We start from the raw sequence: 20637 nt of genomic DNA on the forward strand, positions 1-20637 counted from the left end.
GAGGCAGTCTGCAGATATCCTTGGCATCCAGGAAATGCCCGTGGTTTCACCAGAGATATTTTCTTTTGGAGCTACAGAAACCCTTGTTACTTTAAGTCATTGACCTTATATATAATTGATATCCTGAGGTGCGTGAGTTTTAAGAGAGGTCTTTTCTCTATGTTTTAGTCTTTTGGCTAATAGTATTAGCCAGCAGTGTAGAGTGAGTTGTAATATATATTTTTTCCCATTTCAAAAACTAATAGGAGTGGAAAAATACCTGTAAATGATGTAGAACAGACCAATGTGCCATATGTCTATGCTGTTGGGGATATTTTGGAGGATAAGCCAGAGCTCACTCCTGTCGCCATACAGTCAGGCAAGCTGCTAGCTCGGAGACTTTTTGGGGCCTCTTTAGAAAAGGTAAGTTTCTTACTGTTTTTGAGATAATATCTTGATCAAGATTATGATTTTTAAAACTAATACAAATAAAACTTGTGTGCTTGTTTTCCAAGTAAAGGGTTCCTCAGAGATATAATCTGCAGTAGACTTACTGTTTACTAATGGATTAAAATAAATATTTTTTGAGTGTCCACTGTGTGCAAGATATTGTGCTAGGTGATACACAAAGCACTGGCCATGGTCAGCCCCAGGGGCTTACCAGGTAGGTGGATCATGAGTCAGGCAGGCACAGGCTGAGCAGAAGGCAGAGTATGGTTGTGTGCCAGAGTGCTGTCAGCAGGTTGCTCTAGGGACACTGAAGGAATGGTTTGATTCTAGCTGCAGGGAGGGGGAAAGCCTTCATAAGTGGACTGTTGCACTGTAATAGCATAGGAGCTCTTGGCATGAGTCAGGATTCTGGTCCTGGCTTCAGTGCCCACTTGGCCTGTAAACATGGTCAGGTTATTTAACTTCTGAGGATCTTCTTAGTTTCATTATCTGCCAAGCCAAGGATGTGAATCAGATTATTTCTACAGAGGATTTCCACTTTTCAGATTTTTAAATCAAATATTTGGGATGAGCTTTATAGGATGAGTAATTTAAAATTGAGGAAGCAAAGGACTTTTCAGGTGGGCAGATAACTCGGCTAAGAACGCAGAGACCTGTAGTGCTTGGCTTGTGCTAAGGATTATGAATAGTGTCCCAGGAGCTTTCAGCTGGGGAAGTACTGCTCAGCTCCATCAGGAGATCTGTGGCTGTGTGGTGGAGTTGGCAGGAGACGGATGACTGGGGAAGGGCCCTGCTGCATTAGTGGGTGGGGTCAGGAATGCTGAGTGTACCATCTCATGCAAAGAAAAATTGTCCCAAACACAGTGCAATAGAACATTTTGGAATGTGTGTAGGCAGAGTAGTTGGTGATAGGGAAGTACAATTGGGAAGGAGGCTGGAAAACTAATTTGGTGCCAGATCATCAAAAATCTTTGCCACAAAGAATTGGTAGGGCCTTCTCTAGGCAGTAGGGATCTGTTGAGACCTTTATTTTCCCCAACTTTTTATTTAGAAAGATGTCAAAAGACAGAAAGAGTAGTAAAACAATCACCCATATTGAACCTTTCACCCAGATTCCCCAGTTGTTCACATCCTGCTGTTTTTGTTCTGTCTCTCCTTTTCTAAATATGTATATGTGTAGTTCATATTCCTTTTTTCTTTTGCTGAGCTTTTTGCTGCCACTTTTTGAAGTGGCAGGCATCAATGACATTTGTCTCTAACTACTTCAGCATATATCTCCTAAGTACAAGGATGTTTACCTCCGTAACTGCAGTTCTATTGCCATATCTGAGAAGTTCAACAAAAGTACTATAATATTCAATTTCCTCAGTTGTTCCTTAAGAGTGTGTATGTGTGATTTTCTTTTTTTTTTGAGACTGAGTCTCACTCTGCTGCCCAGGCTGGAGTGCAGTGGCTCGATCTCTGCTCACTGCAAGCTCTGCCTCCTGGGTTCATGCCATTCTCCTGCCTCAGCCTCCCAGGTAGCTGGGACTACAGGCGCCCGCCACCACACCCGGCTAATTTTTTATATTTTTAGTAGAGATGGGGTTTCACTGTGTTAGCCAGGATGGTCTCGATCTCCTAACCTCGTGATCCGCCCACCTCAGCCTCCCAAAGTGCTGGGATTACAGGCGTGAGCCACCACGCCTGGCCAAGAGTGTGTGTGTGTGTTTTGATTTGCATAGTACATGTGGCTCTTATGACGCTTAAGTCTCTTAATCTGATACAGTCCCCTTGCCTTTGTTTTTTATTTTTTATGACACTGACTTTTTTCCTTTTATTTTTAGTTGACACATAATGATTGTACATATTTATGGAAATATGCAATGAATTCTTGTGAATTATGTTCACCCTACAGTGCTGTAAAGCACTAGGACTTAACTCATCCTGTTTAGCTGTAATTTTGTGTCTATTAACCAACCTCTTCCCATCCTTCCCTTTACCCTGCCCTTCCCAGCCTCTAATAACCACAATTCTACTTTCTACCTCTCTAAGATCAACTTTTTTAGCTCCCACATATGAGTGAGAACATGCAGTATTTGTCTTTCTGTGCCCAACTTATTTCACTTAATACAATGTCTTCCAGGCTCATTCATGTTGCTGTGAATGATCAGATTTTATTCTTCTTTATGCCTGAATTGTATTTCATTGTGTTTATATACTACGTTTTCTTTATCCAGTCATCCATTATGGATGCTTAGGTTGAGTCCATTTTTTCCTATTTTGAATAGTGCTGCAATAAACATGGGTGTGCAGATATCTTTTTCATACACTGATTCTTTCCTTTGGATAAATATTAGTACTGGGATTGCTGGATCATATGGGGGTTCTTTTTTTAGTATTTTGAAGACCCTCCATACTGTGTTCCATAGTGGCTGTGCTAGTTTCCATTCTCACTAATAGTATGTAAGAGTTCCCTTTTGTCCACATCCTCACCAGCCTTTGTTATTGTCTTTTTGATAATAGCCATTCTAACCAGGATATGGTATCTCATTGTGGCTTCAATTTACATTTTCCTGATGATTAGTGATACTGAGCATTTTTTCATATACTTGTTGCCCATGTGTATGTCTTATGAGAAACATCTATTCAGATCCGTTGCCCATTTTTAAATCAGATTCTTTTTTTTTTTTGGCTCTGAGTTGTTTTGAGTTCCTTGTATAGGGATATTAGTACCTTCTCAGATGGATAGTTTACAAATATTTTCTCCCATTTTACAGGTTGTCTCTTTACTCTGTTGATTGTTTCCTTTGCTGATTGCAGAAGCTTTTTAGTTTGATATAGTCTCATTTGTCTGTTTTCATTTTGTTGCCTGTGTTTTTGAGGTCTTACCTGTAAAATCTTTGCCTAGACCAATGTCCAGAAGGATTTCTTCTGTTTTCCTCTAGTAGTTTTATAATTTGGGGACTTGTATTTAAGTCTTTAATTCATTTTGAATTGATTTTTCCACATGGTGAGATATAGGGGTACAGTTTCATTCTTCTACATATACTGTTTTCCCACTACCATTTACTAAAGATGATGTCCTTTCTCCAATGTATGTTCTTGGTTCCTTTGTCAAAAATTAGTTAGCTGTAAATATGTGGTTTTATTTCTGGGTTCACTGCTCTGTTTCATAGTCTATGTGTCTGTTTTTATATTACTATCGTGCTGTTTTGGGTACTATATAACTTGTAGTATATTTTGAAGTCAGGTAGTGTAATGCCTCCAGCTTGATTCTTTTTGTTCAGTATTACTTTCGCTATTTGGCTTCTTTTGTGGTTTCATAAAAATTTTAAGATCGTTTTTTCTACTACTGTGAAGAACGTCATTGGTATTTTGATAGAGATTGGATCGCATCTGTAGATTGCTTTGAGTAGTGTGGTCATTTTAACAATATTAATTCTTCCAATCCATAAGCATGGGATATCTTTCTATATTTTTGTATCTTCTTCAGTTTCTTTCACCAATGTTTTGCAGTTTTCATTGTAGAGTGGTTTCACCTACTTGATTAAATGTATTCCTAAATATTTTATTTTATTTTCTGTAGCTATTGTAAATGGAATTGCTTTATTGATTTCTTTTTCAGTTAGTTTGTTATTGGTGTATAGAAACACTACTGATTTTTGTATGTTGATTTTTGTATCCTGCAACTTCACTGAATTTCTTTATCAGTTCTAAGTATTTTTGGTGGAATATTTAGGTTTTTCTACATATGAGATCATACTGTCTGCAAAGAGGGACAGTTTCACTTTCTGTTTTCCCAGTTTGGATGCCCATTATTTCTTTCTCATCCTGACTGCTCTGGCTAGGACTTCTAGTACTGTGTTGAATAAGACTGGTGACAGTGGGCATCCTTGTCTTGCTCCAGTTCTTAACTCTGACGTTTTTATGAATCCAGGTTACTTTTCTTGTAGAATGTCCCACATTCTGAATTTCTCCAGTTGTTTTGGCATAAGTGTGTTCAGATGAAGAGGTTTGGGCACGGATTCTCCATGAGGAATGCCATGTGCTGCTTTGCTTCATCCCCCAGGTACCTGCCAAGGCCTCGCATGGAGACCTTGTGGGTGGGTGTATTTGGTGCATGAAGCCGGCCACTGGGGAGGGAGCTCTGCTGGCATTAATGGATGGGGGCCAGGAATGCTAAATTTGCAAGGAATTATCTCAAATGCAAATAACATTTTGGGGTGTATGTCGGCAGAGCAGTTGCCTGATGCTGTAAGGAGTTAATTGTGGTGACTGTGGGGAGGAGGGATTAGAATATGGAGCAATATGTGTAGAGTATAAAAAAAGAGATGAAAGGCTCAAGACGGAAAGAAGCCTATGGGAAGGGTAGCATGAGTCAAGTCCAGGTGAAGGAGATGGTCTAAGATGTGGAGAAGGTTTTTAGGAGAAAGGGGCAAAGTTGAGCCATTTCGTGTTTATTTTTCTTAGTTGATATGAAACAGGAAACAAAGGCATCTATTAAGAATGAGGCCTCCCATGTAAGCTATGGAATCTAGGGTCGGCTGCCAGTCAATAAATGGATAGGCAACATGTGAGTGCCTCAGAGAAGTCAGAAAATACCCAGGCAGTTCACATAGTTATGTGATTTTCTCAGCCATGTTGGGAAAAGAAAATAAACGCTTGGCTTACCCATGGTTTGCAGGTAGGCAAATATGAAGTGGCATGAGAGCGTAAGAATCTAGGCTAATGGAGAACTTACCTGTGTTGTATGCAAATCCTGTCATTGATCTGGGGGATACGTGGTGGTGTTTTGGTTTTCTTTGGGGTGACAAAGAATAGAAAGTCACTCAAACTAGGCAAATTGAAGGAGGTTACTGTAAGAATCCTGGGATTAATAGGTAGAATCACAGAGGAACCTAAAAAATAACTATACTAGGGCTGCGCCTGCCTGCATTTGGAGGTGGGGTCCCAGCTGCTCTGGGGCCCAGCAGCACAGTGGGGGGTTTGTACAGATGTGCTCCTCCTTGGCCTAACTTGGCGACAACTCTGCAGGTCCATTTCTTCCCATCCCTCTACCACCTGGAAAATTATCTTTCCTTCTAGTTAATTTTCCTACAAAAGAAAGAATTGGATTGACTCAGCCCACCTTTTTCTGCCATTCCATAGATTTCTGGCCAGCTTATGTGTTGGCTTTTGTGAGATCAGATGGCTGTCCCCAGTCTAATCACTTGTGACCATTGGCAGAGATTGGGGAACATACAGTGCTGTGGATGGTGGTGTCTTTTGAAGGGGCTGTGGCTGGGCAGGCACCTTCCACCTTTTCTCTGCCACCTACACACAGCTTTCTCTCCATGCACATGGTTTCATGGTTCACCCACCAAAGTATTCCAGCTCCTTTCCACACAGCCAGAGAAGCCCTCTCTTCTCCCAAGTTGGGGCCTTTCCTAGGCAGGAGTGCTACCTTGCAATGTCCATTCTTCTCTGACTCAGTCTGATAAAGGCTTTGGAGATGGTTCTTTCTTAACCCCTGGACTATAGAGATGACCTGTGGTCATCCTTGTCCCTGCGGTGTATTAGCACCCCCCTCCAGACACACTCACATATGTACCATCCCCCTTTGATGGTCAAGAACACTCAATCCAGCACCGTTGAGCTGCATACTTGCCTCACCTTTCAGTGGCATAAGGAATATGAAATGGCCAAGAGGTGGTCTCAGCTTCCAGTGAAGTAGCATAATTCAAGGTTACCTGGAAGAAGTGCTCCAGGAGAGCAGGGCCCAGAATCATGGGCATGGAAAGAAAACATTTTGGAGAGTGTCTTTAGGGGCAGATGGGTGGCACCACCTCCACCTCTTCTTTCTGGTTTTTAGACCTCCGAGTCTGTGCTCCAGGAGAGCCGGTCCCATTTGTTGGTGGCTGGCCAATGTGTGGTCTCTTCCCCTGAGTCAGGGGCCCATCCCAGATCTCTGTTAAGGTACCTTAGAATTTTCCTGAAGCTGTTGATGTTTTAAGAATTGATCACACTGAACTGGACTGATTTATTTTCTTTATATAAATATATGTCATATAGGTTTTTTTAATAAAGTTTCACAAAATAAGACAATGTAATTTGTTTGTTTTTCAGTGTGATTATATTAATGTTCCGACTACGGTGTTTACTCCTCTGGAGTATGGTTGCTGTGGATTATCTGAAGAGAAAGCTATTGAAGTATATAAAAAAGAGAATCTAGAAGTAAGATTGTGTTTTATTACTTCCATAAAAAATTCTCTTTTAATCGACAGTTTATCTTTGCGGTCACTTTTTATTTCATTATTTTGCAAGTTACTATGATGGTTATATTGTAGGAAATCATATTCCTATTTTAGGAAAATTAGGAATTAATTTAAACCCTGTCTGTCTAGCAAAGAAGAAGAATATGGTTGAGAAAGAGGGAAGTGTAATCTGTAAGTCAGGACACTTGAATTACAAGTAACAAAAATCTATTTGAGCAAACTTGTACGAGGAAGCTCAAAGTTATTTTAAGATCTTTTGGGAATGCAGGGGTAGGAATGGCTATGGATGGTAAGGTGGGAAGTTCCAGGGTTGTCTGCCTGTGGGCTTTTCAGATTTCCAAAAGGACACCCTCTACACACCTTTATTGCTACCTCTCGTTTACCCCCCAACCCTGTCCAATTATAACCTTAAAAATATTTTCTTACATCATTTCTTGCTGGGAAGTTTGATTGGCTTTTTTCTGCCTACTCTCCCAACATAGGAGGGAGAGGGAGGATAAAAAGAATTGGAGGGTTATTAATACTTGATATTTCAAGTAAAAGAGAATTGAAATCACAGTGCTTTCCCTTGAAGGCATTTTAATTGTATGATTTAATTTATTATTGAGAATATATTTAAATCATAGCACTGATATTCCCTAGTTACTCCTATTTAAATTTCTGGTGCTGGGAAAATGTGTGATTAAAACTTTATAATGTTATTTTAGATGATTATTTTTGAAATTTACATTTCAGAGAACATTATTTTATCAGCGTTTATAATTAACTCTTTATATAATAATAAGCTATCCTTTTTGCATTGGTCGGCCTTTACTTGGGTCTTGGAAAATTGATGATAATAATTATGGATTTAACATTTAGTTTTAAAACTTTCTGAAATTAATGAAAAATTAAGGTAGGAAGATGTCAGGCACATGACAGGAAGGATGTACAAGGCTGTATCCCAGACAAAAGAGTATCTTTATAGGAAACAAGTTCCTCAAGTTTTGGGGATTACTTTAAGGTCTTTTCACCAAGGTTTGCTGCAGATCAACTCACCTGTTTTATTTATTTATTTATTGCATTTTGACAGGACTGAAAATGTGATCTGTTAGTATTTTTTTAAAGTTCCTATTATAGAGAAACACAAACACATTGTAGAGCTGTACAAAATATTTTCTTTCTTTATATGCTTATTCTATAAGCTTTTTTCTATTAATTTTTTTACTTCTTTTTTATAAAAAATGAAGACACAAACACACACATTAGCCTAGGCCTACACAGGGTCAGAAACATCAATATCACCTTCTTCTCCCACCACATCCTGTCCCAGGGGCAGTAACATACATGGAGCTGTCACCTCCTATGATGACAATGCCTTCTTCTGGATACCTCCTGAAGGACCTGCCCTTACAGTTAATTTATAAGTTGAAGGAGTACATTCTAAAATAATAGTAGAATGTATGGTATAATAAATATATAAATCAGTATCATAGTCATATCACATTTATTATCTTTATCAAGTACATGATTATATATGCTAGACTGTTGGAGACTGGCAGTGCAGTGTCAGCATCACCAGCATCACCACAAACAGTGAGTAATGTGTTGCACTATGATGTTACAATGGCTATAATGTCACTAGGTGGCAGGAATTTTTCAGCTCCATTTTAATGTTATGGGACCACAGTCATATATGCTGTCCATCGTAGACCAGCATTGTTTTGCAACACATGCAGTGCATGACTGGAGATGGGAGGAAGTGTGAGTGTATTTAGGTCTGTGATCCGTTTTGAGTTAATGTTTGTCAATGTTGTGAGCTAAGGGTGCAGCTTCATCCTTTGCTTGTTGCTTTCAAGTTGTCTTTGAATAGCTTTTACATAGTAAAGGAAACACTGGTAACTGTGGTAGCTAAGAGTATAACTGTATTGGGAAGATGAGGATGGAGGAGGGCAGGAAGGAGCTAGAGTGAGTGCTAGGGGACAGGGAAGAGAGCTCATCTTGCTCTTGCATAGAGCCAAATCAATAAATAAAGCCTAAAATAGGAAAGTCAGGCAGTAGCAATATAAGCATGTTATTTAGAAGCATAGAGGTAAATACCCAAATGATTAAATAAAAGAGGTGAAGGTGGTGGCCTCTGGGTTCATTGAAATGGGTGGGGTCAGAGATCACTGTTTTCCACAGCAGAGCTTTGAAAATTATGTCTGTAATTGTGCATAAGTTGATAAGAAACTTCAGGAGTAATTTAATGAGGGGAGTCCTAATTAAATATGAAACGTTATCACATGGCTGCAGTGCTTACAGTTGTGCAGCAGTGGCACACAGATGGACAGCAAGATCAGTAGAACAGAATGTGAAACCCAGAAGTGGATTCAAATGCTCATAAGAATTAGTATGTGATAAGGTCATATTTTAAATGCATGGCAAAACACAGGCCATCCATTGAAGGGTGCTGGAATAAGTGGGTAGCTATTAAGGAAAAATGTAAAGTTGGAAGTTGAATCCACACTTCACATCCACTTTGAACCAGAAGGGTAAGAAATTTAAATATAGTAAAATCTTCAAAGTGCTAGAAGGAAAAACCACATTTGACAAAACCAGTGAAAGAATGAAAGGAGATGGGGGGAAGTGTGAGTGTTCACCTCCTTCCTTCATAGCAGAAGTGATAGAACACATCAGAAATAGTAGCTTGCTATTTTAAAAATCATGTTTAAAACCTGGTAGGAGAACTCAGGAGGCAGAGCTTGCAGTGAGCTGAGTTCGTGCCACTGCACTCCAGCCTGGACTCTGTCTCAAAAAAACAAACAAACAAAAAAAACAAACCTGGAAAGAGTTTGTACCATCTCTTTTTAACCTTAGAGGTGTATTTTTAGGAAAGTATATCCTAAGATAAAGAAATATTTCTATTTCTAGTAGCTGCAGAGAATAAAAGGTTTGTATTAAAATAGGTAGAAGTGGTGGGGAGTGGTGGCTCACACCTGTAATCCCAGCATTTTGGGAGGCTGAGGCAGGTGGGTCACTTGAGCTCAGGAATTCGAGACAAGCCGGGGCAACATGGCGACACACCATCTCTACAGAAAATACAAAAATTAGCCAGGTGTGGAGATGTGCACCTGTAGTCCCAGCTACTTGGGGACTGAGGCAGGAGGATCGCTCGAACCTGGGCAGTCAAGGCTGCAGTGAGCCAAGATCTCACCACTGTACTCTAGCTTGGGTGACAAAGTGAGACCCTGTCTCAAAACAAACAAAAAAATGGGTAGAAGAGTTTATTTCTCTTCTGTTAAAAACAAGTTAAATCAATTTTTTTTGGTTACAAGTAACTGTATATTATGATACCTCCTTAATAAAAATTTTGTTTTAACTCTACATGCACCAGCAATTGATGCTTTTCCCTAACATTTAAAATGGTTATTTCTGGGTGGTATTTTTAAAATTAAATCCATCCATCATGGATTATTGTTCAAACTACATTTCCAATTCTGTCACCCAGCATTAACTGCCCATTTGTGTATGGAGTGATTCAGAGGTCAGAGGTACAACACTGGGAGACCACAGCAACCCCAAGCTGGAGAGAGGGCACATGACATTTTATTCTGGTTCTTAAAAGACTGAGCCAGATTGAAGAGGCATAGAGGTACATTCAAGACACTGGCGTGAGGGCCTGGGGACAGAAATGTGAGAGACATGATCCCCACTCTCCCGTCGCTAGGTTCTGGAGCTCTAAATGGCTGGAGCTGTTTTATTTCTTCTGCACCTCCTCAAATTTGCTGGAACGTGAGCCCTGTTATCAGGGTCAGCTTTGACATCAGGATCTCAGTCTTCAACTCTGCAGCCCACACGAGAGCCTGTGCCTAGTGCTCTGCCTTGGGTTGCTGGTACTCTATACATGTTTGAAAACTGAATTTTGTTTGTGGATTTTTGCTTGGACTAACAGCCAAGCAAACAAAACCACAGTCAACACACGTATGCAGCTAGCATTTCAGGAGCCTTGACCCTGGGGCTCCCAACAGATACATAAAGTTGGGGTCACTGAACTTTAAATTTCTGAAAGCTGCTGTGGAGATTATTGCCTTTATAGAATTAAAGAGCCTATCAAGGAATGGTTTCCATATACATTAATTCTGCCCTTTTTCTCTCTTTTATCTTCCAGATATATCATACTTTGTTCTGGCCTCTTGAATGGACAGTAGCTGGCAGAGAGAACAACACTTGTTACGCAAAGATAATCTGCAGTAAATTCGACCATGTATGTAATACCACTAGAAGACAAAATGCTGTGATTTTTAAATGTAGCTTTTATTTTTAGTATTTGGATTTCTATAATTTTTTTTTTTTTTTGGAGACGGGATCTTGCCATGTTGCCCAGGCTGGTCTCCAACTCCTGGCCTCAAGTGATCCTCGTGCTTCAGCTTCCTGAGCAGCTGGGACTGCTGCGCTTTTATAGTCTTTCTAAGGTAGCTTTCAGGACAATGCAGAGCACCTCCATGTTGTCATTTAGTTAACATATGACAGAGGCTGAGCAGTGACAGTTTGTGGTTGAGCCCTACCAGTGTCCTCTCAAAACACATCACTGAAAGCTGCCTTTTCCCAGGGCCATCTTGATAGCTTGATAGTTTAAGCTTGATAGTTTAGAACTAGAAGATCTGTGAAAATTTTGGTCATCAAATAATAAGTTGTATGTATGCATTTATAAACAGACTGAATGTGTGTCAAAAGTCTTTAGATGTTCACACAAAGTGAAACTTGACTTACTGAGCTAATTCCTGATGCTTTCACTAAAGCAGCAGCCCATTATTGGAGGCTTTCCTCCTCCCAGTTACGAGGGACGAGCATCAAAATGGTTAATAGCCTTCCTCAGTAGTGTAGTTTAAAGCACAGTTTATTTATAATTTGCTTTATAAAGAATTCTGAATGTAGAAAGCAGTGTTAAGACTTGGTTCTTCTCTTGAAGGGTTTATCATCTGGGGAGAGGAAACATACAAATAGATAAATATGAACTGCAACAAGTGACATCTACATAAAAGTTTACTGAACAGCAGTCATTATCTTGTTTAATTCTCACATCTCTGTATTTATCTTATTCTCAGTATAACAGAAAACAGGGTGTCCCAGGCTAGTAGCCCATTAGCATGTGCTCTTTTGCCTGAATGGTGAAGTCATCCAGAGCTCTGGGGCTTAGTCTCTTGGTAGTTGCATATGGCTAGAGGGCAGTGACAGGGATGGTGGTCATAATGGCCCTGAAATGCTCCAGGTTGGGCAGGTTGGCAGCTGTGCTCCTGAGGGTGGGTGCTCATGTGCTGGGCTATATCCTGATTCTTTGGGACAGAGTTATCTGAGGTCAATTTTTTGCAGTTGTGGGCGGCCTTTCCAAAGGGAGCAGGGAGAGACTGTACACGTTGTTACCCTCTGAAAGTGAGAGGGTTGGGGTTTGGTGGGAGAGCCGCTGCTGAAGGTGGGACTTGTAGCTGTCATGCTAGTTCTGACCTCCTCATGAGAGTGTGGGCTGCACCTCTGTGGCTGTCAGCCCCGTTTCCCATCTCTGAGCCGCTCTGCTGCGTCCCACACTACCCTTCTGGCTCCCGCCCAGGTCCCCAGGCGGCACTCTTGTCCTTGCTCTTTAACCATGGGGAGCGTGCCCCTTCCCTTTACCCTGGCCACATGCCTATTTCTTGAGCAGAACCCTCGAACTTACGAAATGGAAATACTTGACTCCAGCTCTAGGGTCAAAATTGTAAATGAGACTTCCCTCACTCAGGACCTTCGTTTACAGTTATCAGTGGAGATTCTCACCAAGTGTCCTTACTTTGCTCTGAGCCGCCCCCCTTTTCTGCTTGCTGAGCAACCCACCACCTCAGGTTCCAATGCAGTAGTCTTCTGTGGGCCCTGGGAACTCACTCTGAAGCCCCAGCCCAGGCAGCTTCTGCCTGCCTCCCCTCTGGAGTGTCCGCCAGCAGATGTGGATGCGTGTGACTGTTCTGAGCTGTTGCTTTTTCCAGAAGCTCAGTGGGCAAGGATTTCTCCTGGCCCTGGCCTCCGTTGCCCTTTTGTAGTCTTTCTCTTCATCTCTTGTATGCTTCTACTGTTGAAGATCACAGTGAAGGATAATCTGATGAAGGAACATTGACAAATGGACAGCGTAGAATGCACCGTTACCGTGGAAAATGACTGCACATCTTGCTTCCCATCTTTGTGGGTCAGCTCATTGCCTGCACCCCATACCTCTCAGCACACAGCCCTAGTGACAGCCCTGCACCAGCCTCTCCTTTGTCTCCACTTGATGTTGGGAGCAGGGCCTCTTGCTTCCTGGGCCAGCAACCTCTTATTTCCAGTAAAACCTGCCGCCCTAGAGTTATTCCAATATTGGACTTTAATTCAGATTTGTTATGTTGTTGTTGTTGTCTCAGCATAATTTGTAAATTTACATCATACTAATGAACTCCTTCATGCAGTGGGTAAATTGCTTGTTCTAGTAAATTTGAGTGCAAATTAACTCTGGATGTGCATTTACTGGCTCATTTAACAGATTCTTACAGTGGCTTAGTTTCATGGTAAAGTTCTCTGCTCGCTTTGACATTGAAGTTCTTTTTCTGTAGTAGATACTGTATATTTTAACTGTGAATTTGCAGTGAATGGATCCGTATTCAGACCATTAACCTACTGGGATTTTCTTTGTTTTGTTTCTGTATTAAAGGATCGGGTGATAGGATTTCATATTCTTGGACCAAACGCCGGTGAGGTTACCCAAGGATTTGCAGCTGCAATGAAATGTGGGCTCACAAAACAGCTACTTGATGACACCATTGGAATTCACCCCACGTGTGGGGAGGTAGGAAACAGGAGGTTTTAAAAATTGGCTTCAGTTGATATAGTTTGAAAAACTATTATAAAGCACTTGTCAGAAAGATGTCATATTAGTAACTGATTTGTATATTTTATTTTTAATTTATTTTATTTCATTTTATTTTTTTCAGACAAGGTCTCACTCTGTTGTCCAGGCTGGAGTGCAGTAGCATGATCTTGACTCACTGCAACCTCCACCTCCCAGGTTCAAGTGATTCTCCCGCCTCAGCCTCCTGAGTAGCTGGGACTACAGGTGTGCGCCACCACGCCTGGCTAATTTTTGTATTTTTAGTAGAGACGGGGTTTCACCATGTTGACCAGGCTGGTCTCGAACTTCTGACCTCAAGTGATCCACCCGCCTCAGCCTCCCAAAGTACTGGGATTACAGGCATGAGCCACCATGCCTGGCCAGATTTGTATATTTTAAATAATAGCATAAATGTAATATTCAGAATGTGTTTTTTTAAAGCAGTACTAACATCTAACTATGTATTTGTTTTCTTTCTCTTGAACAGGTGTTCACGACTTTGGAAATCACAAAGTCGTCTGGACTAGACATCACTCAGAAAGGCTGCTGAGGCTAGGCCTGCTGCTGTTTAGTTTTCCTTGTCATATTCTCATTTCTCTCAAAGATAAGAATGCTCTCGGATAAAATGAGCCTGTGCTCATGACAGCTGCTCTGTTACTCAGGGACCAGTGCAAGGCTGTCTTACGACACTGAGATGAGAAAGAAGACAAGGAAAGAGGACAGCAATGGGCATCTGCCTTGTGGTCTCGCTGACTGCGAGAAGCAGTGGGACTGCTTCCTTGACGCCTTAGCTTGGAGCCCGGTTGTGAGGTGAGCCAAGGCCGACTCTCGCAAGCCAGGACTGAGCTTCCCTCGGAAAGACCTTTGAGTGGCACCATTCACCTAAGTTAGCTTTTCTGGTTGCCATTGTTTTTATCCCCTTTGCTTTGTTGTTTCTATGAAAATATATTTTCAGTTAAGAAACGCTATAAAGTGGTGGTTTTCTAGTGTGTGGGCCTAGAATTCACACATGCTCACTGGTGAACAGTGTCTGTGGGCTGCATTTGGATAGCTGTCTGCAGAGGACCGTGTACATTAGCAGGAAGCTGTACATACTGTGTAGGGTTAGTCATCTCTTTTCTTTTTTTGAGGCACATTTAACCTACTGTCAAAACGCTGACTTATGCTTCACCCTCACACTCACTACTTGGTAGTGATAACCTTGAAGCTATTCTCCCCTAATTAATATCTCTAGACTGAGCAAAATATCTCATGTAAGATAAAAGTACTTGAATTGCTTTTTCATGTTCATCTTAATAGTATTATTTCCAAAAGCTTTTAATACTGTATTATGTGAAATCTAACTAATTTATCTGTGAAATAATTCCATCACAGTCTATTTAATGATGATCAAGTTCCATAAATGAATACAGGTAGTATTAAGTGGTTGCATGGGAATTTACAAACATGTCAGCATTTCAGAGGTTCTTGAAGACAGAGGCCCATCCAAGGTCCTTTTGGAAAACCTCTGTTTTCTTGAGTATGCCACACAGTAGCCAATGCAAGGCTCTTTTAGGCCACTTGCTCTCATGAGCCACACTAGCTGTTTAGCTTAAGATTGGATAGGCTGGGGTCACAATTTCTAGCCATTTGTCTTAAAAGACAAACGTTAAGCCAACAGTTAGGAACACTGTTTGTAGACAGGCATTTTGCTACCCTCTTTGGAGGCAGGGAATGGAGCAGTGGGGGAGTGGGGCTGGGAACCCAAAGAAAACTGACATAGGACCTAGTTATGGAGTGGCTTTTTTATTTGGGAGAAAAAAATACAAATGTGTCTAAAAGGTATAAAGTATGGTGTGGTAATTGCTATCCATTTGGCAGAAACAGTGCAGTGGGAAGCAGAGGGAGATGTTATTAATTTCTATTGGCTGTGGGGCGGGGGTAGGGTAATTGAACAGAGTTTAATGAAAGTAGCCGTATTTGAGCTGAATTGCAGGAGATAAAAGGATTGGATTAGAAGCAATATGGAGAGGGTGTGATTAATGCTTTCAACAGACTTGATTTAAATACTTGATAAAATATATTTTTAATAATTTTGTTACTGTATTGCTGAGTGCTATACACACACAGAGCCAGCAGAATCCAAAATGAAGCAAAACCAAGAACCCTGGAAACCTTCAACTCCTGCTTTGCACTGAGCATGGGGCAAAAAAAACGAAATCCCAGGCTTGCATGGATGGAGTTTCTAATAGGAAACCTTTGTGTAAAGCTGGAAGCCCAATGGGCTGTACCCCAGTGGAAAGTTGAGTGGGAAACAGACTGCCTCACAGAGAGAGGCAGCAGAGAAGCCTGTCTTCTCACTGATGTGGGTGGAAAGAAGCAGTCCATCTTAAGCATTTGTAACCACTGTCCAGGTTACAGACCATTGGAACGGCTAATTATCTTTCTTTTGCAAGGAGGGGAGGATGCTTACATATAAACCTATCTGTGTTGGCTTCCTCTCACCCTTTTATTTTCCTCTCTGTCTCTTCTCCCTCTTTTTTTCTCTCCTGGGGTAAATATGGTACCTATATATTGATGAGAGACTAATTTTACCTGGAAGATAAAACTAGTATGCATCTAATAACATACAGATGTATATGTCTGCAAGGAATAATTGATACTGTCCGTTATAGTGGAGATTTTAACATACTTCAGTAATTTATTAGGTCAGACACACAAAAAAATCAGTAAATATTTATTTTTGAATAGCAGAATTAAGAAGCTCAACTCAAAGATTATACCCAATATGAAAGCATACTCATTTCAAGCATGCATGGAATATTTATGGAGTTTGCCTTGTGCCAGGCCATAAAGGCTAGGCTTAAGAAATTTCGAAAGGCTAGTGTCGTATAGGCACTGGCAAAAGGATTTCAGCTGTGGGATTAACTAGAAACCCAAAGACCTTAAACTCCGTATAGCATGATGGAAAGTAGAGGGAGGAGTTGGTGTGAGGGAAGTGACAGGTTAGTGGGAGAACAAGCTGGAGAGTTGGTAGAACCAGGAGCTGCTTCACAGGAAGCAGAGAGCTATAGAAAGATCCTAGGCCTTGAAGAATGATAAATTTGGGAATGCCTGGTCTCATGACTTACTAGATGTGTGATAGAATAAATTGCTTAAATTTTCTTATTCTTCATTTATTAAGTATGGACAGTATTGCCTGTCTCACAGACTTAAAGAATTGAACAACATTTATTAAGTTGTTAATATAGCACTTTGGATGGAAAATCTTGGCTTCTGTGATGATAAGTAGGGTCCCATTAAGGAAAGCTCTTGCGGACACTCAACAGTACAACCAGCAGGCAGGCAGACAGGAATAAGGGGGACAAATTGCTGCTCTTGCATACTTTCACTGTGGAAGAGAGCCTCCAGGTTGGCCTCCAAATTGGATCTCCACCAATGGGAAGTCACACCTTTGTATAGTCCCCGCCTTGTTACACCAGGGCTGATCTGTGTGGCCAGTAGCATATGGCAGGAGTGATGGTATGTCCCTGCCAAGATTAGGTCATGAAGAGATTGCAGCTTAAGTTTTGGTCACCCTCATGCACTCTCTCAGGTCTCTTGTTTTGCGAGAAGGCAGCTGTCATGTTTTGATGATGCTCAGGAATCCTATGGAGAGGCCCATATGGTGAAGAACTGAAGTCTCCAACCACCAGTCAGCAAGAAACTGAGGTCTGCCAATGTCTGTGTGAATGAGCTTGGAAATGAATGCTACTCCAGTCAAGCCATCCCTGGGCCAGCAGCTTGATAGTAACCTCTTGAGAGACTTTGAACCAGAACCATTCAGTTGGTTACTCCAAATTCTTGATCCTTAGAAACTGTGAGAGAATAAATATTTGCAATTTAAGCTGCTAATTTTCAGAGTAATTTGCTACACAGCAATAAATAGCTAATACATTCACCAAGGAAAACTAAAACTAGTACAGATCTGATCAGTTAATAAAATGTCTTGAGGACTTTATTCCTAGGACAGATAAAATAAACCTCATATAGATTTTAAAATTCAACAAAAAGGGATTAGGGCACAGACTTAGCACTGAACTTACTTCATAATTGCAAACAAGAAAACCCCAAGCAGGGAAGTTCATGGGGTCTAGTGGAGTGCCCTCTGAGTTGGTGGTCCTGAGCTGTGGCTGTGACAGGTTCCTGCTAAACTTCAATTAAAGCATCCTTGTCAAAGCTTGCACCAAAGATTACTAGGGAAACCTGTTCATCAAACAAAGCTGTGTTTATTAAGCTTAGCAAGGAAGAGCTCAGCCTTGACAGAGTCGAGTCTCAGTATCATTGCAAATGGGAGTTAGGAGAGGGTACTTTGTGAGACTAGAGTTAGTCAGAGGGTAGTTATAGGAGAGAGATTAGTAAGTGTGTCTTGGCAGCAGTTGGTCAGAGTTTGAAAACTATTTGCTGAAATGGTCTGTTAGTGGTCGTATTTTTAGAATTGGGGGTATACGAGACCATATTGAGTTTCTGTTACTGTAGTCTTCTCTTGAAACATGGATCTGAATGAGCTAGTGTAAAAGATTTTCAACTTAGATAATTTGTTGTACAACGTGGCTTAGTATGGTTCATCTGTTTTTGAGTAGTAGTACACTTGTTAAGTTGTTGGCTTTATTTTCCAATAGAGAACCATCCAGTGCTTCTAAGCAGGGAATGACAATGAGACCTGTTAGGATTTTATTGCAAAAGATTATTAAATATTTATTGAGACTTATGTTTCGAGCCATGCTGGAATTATAGTGACTATACTCACTTTTCCTCCATAAGCAAACTGGAGGATATATGAAATGACTGCACCCAGACATGGAACAACAAACTGCAGGACGGTGATCCCAGACAGAATGGAAACAAATGAGGTGATACTTAATGGTTGCCTCAACTTTCTGCATGGAAGTAATTTTCAGCTCCAAACAAAGGGAGAACTCAGAAAGCCTGGTGACCTTCCTGAGTTACAGTGGACATCAGAGTTTAGGGAGGTTCAGACAGCTGAAAGTTGTAGGGGAGACACAGGTGGGAGCTATGGAGAAAAGAGCTCCAGAAATCTGTGGAAGGGTCCCCTTGAGTCTTTGCTGAGGACTAAATCCTTAGAATGGAATTCAGAGGACACATCCTATGAAAAGGGGGACACATCCTTAGAATGAAATTCTAGAAGGTTGGGCAAAAAGTGATAGGGAGTTGTAAGTTGAATAATTACTGGAGGTCTCAGAAGGTGGAGAAAAGTTCAAGCTCTGACCACCACAGAGGATTCTTCAATGATCCCTCCAGGCATTTTGTGAAGACCTCGTAAGGGGTCATGTCTTAGTAGTAGGGTTTATCTGGAGTGAAAGCTATCTGTCCTAGATAAAATTGAAAAATCCTAGGCTTGATGGAACCACGATGATCCAAAAGTAACGGCCTGCAAGAGAAAGCATAACATTCTTTAAAGGAAAACAGCAAAACATTTAACAATATGACAAACATAATGTCCAATATTTGGTTAAAAAAATTAATGCACATGCTAAGAAGGAGGAAAATGTGACCCATAGCCAGAAGAAAAATCAATGAGTAGAAACAGACACAGAAGTGGCAGATAGGATGGAACTAACAAGGATGTTAAAGCCACTATTAAAACTATGTTCAAGTATTTGCATGGAAACATAAACATAATGAGAGAAATGGGAGATGTTAAGAAGAACCAAATCAAACTTGCTGAGATGAAAAATTACAATATCTGTTTCAGGGGGCTACATGAGCCTTAGCTAGTTTGCTACTTTGCTGAAAGTACTCATAACATAAAGTTATACTCATGCCTATGGATTGTTATAGCAAAGGATCAAGTGCAGGAACAGCAAAAACAACAGTCAAAGGTTAGATCACACACAGGCTTCCACAACCTCTATGTCTCTTTGAAAGGCATACAGATGTGCTTTTCTCTCCACCTGTGAACTGAAAGATACATATGATATATCTCCACCCAAGGAAGCTCACTCAAGTCCTGGAGTTCAGAGTTCTTCAAGGGGGACTGGTCACATAGCTACATGAGCAGCATGGTGTGGATGCCAGACCAGGCACCAGATGCACATCATGAATCTTCATGTTTACCTTAGACACTGATAAGCTGGTTCATCTTGACCCACCACTTTGGGCCTTTATAATAAGACTATCATTAAGCAGTAACTATGTGACCATTCCAGGAGTTTAGTTTTCAGGACTTGGCCAAAGATCCTTGTCCTGGCTACAGGGATAAGCAAGAACTGAGTAAAATAAGCCTATTGCATTAATTGTTTCCTGCCTGTACCCCAAACTAATATTCACTGGATAGAATCTGCAGCAGATTACACAGTGTAGAAGAAAAAAATGAGTGAAGAAAAGATAGTTTCTACATAGCAGTAGAAACCATCCAAAATGAAGGATAGAAAGAAGAGACTAGAAAATAAAAACACTGAATCAGTGAGCTCTGAAACAGTCTCAGATGGTTTAACGTGTAATTAAGGTCCTGGAAAGGGGAAGCAGGAGAGCATCAGAACAATATTTTGGGAAATAATGGAAAAAATTTTTACAAATTTGATGCAAACTATAAAACCCACAGATCTGAGCCCTGTAAACATGATGCATCATGCTAAAGGCCTGTCTACCTCAGTACATTTTACAAAGCCCATCATTTCTGGCTTTCAACAAAAAATTACAAGGTATGCCAAAAGACAGGAAACCGTTTGAGACAGAGCAAGCATCAGAACTAGAATCAGATATGACATGTTGGGATTATCAAACTGGGAATTTAAAACAACAAAAATAAATGTATTAAGGGTCCTAACTGAAAAAAAGTAGAGAACATTCAAGACCTGATGTGTAATGTAAACAGAGAAATGGAAATTCTAAAAACTAAAAGGAAATGCTAGAAATCAAATCTGCTGTAACCAAAATGAGGATGGCCTTTGGTGGCCCATCAGTAGACTGGGCACAGCTGGGGAAAGAAGCAGTGAGCTTGAAGACAGGTTGAAAGAAACTTCCCAAAGTGAAATGCAAAGAGAAAAAAGAAATGAGGAAATAAAAAGAGATCATTCAAGAATGAGGAAAATTTCAAAGACTGTAACATATGTGTAATTGAACTACGAGAAGAAAAAGAATGGA

The 20637-nt window shown here is 40.7% G+C and overlaps 1 protein-coding gene and 1 long non-coding RNA gene across 4 annotated transcripts in view; one reads left to right on the forward strand and one right to left on the reverse strand.

Annotated features, from left to right (window-relative positions):
- TXNRD3 (thioredoxin reductase 3) overlaps window positions 1–15690 on the forward strand; it is a 48600-nt gene extending 32910 nt beyond the window's left edge. The window contains exons 12-16 of the mRNA XM_058437375.1: window positions 246–402; window positions 6517–6624; window positions 10795–10890; window positions 13336–13470; window positions 14000–15690. Of these exons, the coding sequence (XP_058293358.1) occupies window positions 246–402; window positions 6517–6624; window positions 10795–10890; window positions 13336–13470; window positions 14000–14062 (559 nt within the window). The 3' untranslated portion in view covers window positions 14063–15690. The remainder of the gene's footprint in view (window positions 1–245; window positions 403–6516; window positions 6625–10794; window positions 10891–13335; window positions 13471–13999) is intronic.
- A 1018-nt stretch (window positions 15691–16708) lies between these two features.
- The window catches only part of LOC131383226 (uncharacterized), a 49373-nt gene continuing 45444 nt past the window's right edge, over window positions 16709–20637 (reverse strand). For 2 of the 3 annotated variants that reach the window (XR_009213089.1, XR_009213088.1), the window contains exons 4-5: window positions 18722–18922; window positions 16709–17348 (exon numbers count right to left, since the gene is read on the reverse strand). This is a non-coding gene — a long non-coding RNA (uncharacterized LOC131383226). Of the gene's footprint in view, window positions 17349–18280; window positions 18923–20637 lie in introns of all 3 variants that reach the window. The other variant, XR_009213090.1, reaches the window with a different exon arrangement.

Source organism: Hylobates moloch, unplaced genomic scaffold (assembly GCF_009828535.3).
Source record: "Hylobates moloch isolate HMO894 unplaced genomic scaffold, HMol_V3 SCAFFOLD_4, whole genome shotgun sequence".
Classification (NCBI taxonomy): Eukaryota; Metazoa; Chordata; class Mammalia; order Primates; family Hylobatidae; genus Hylobates; species Hylobates moloch.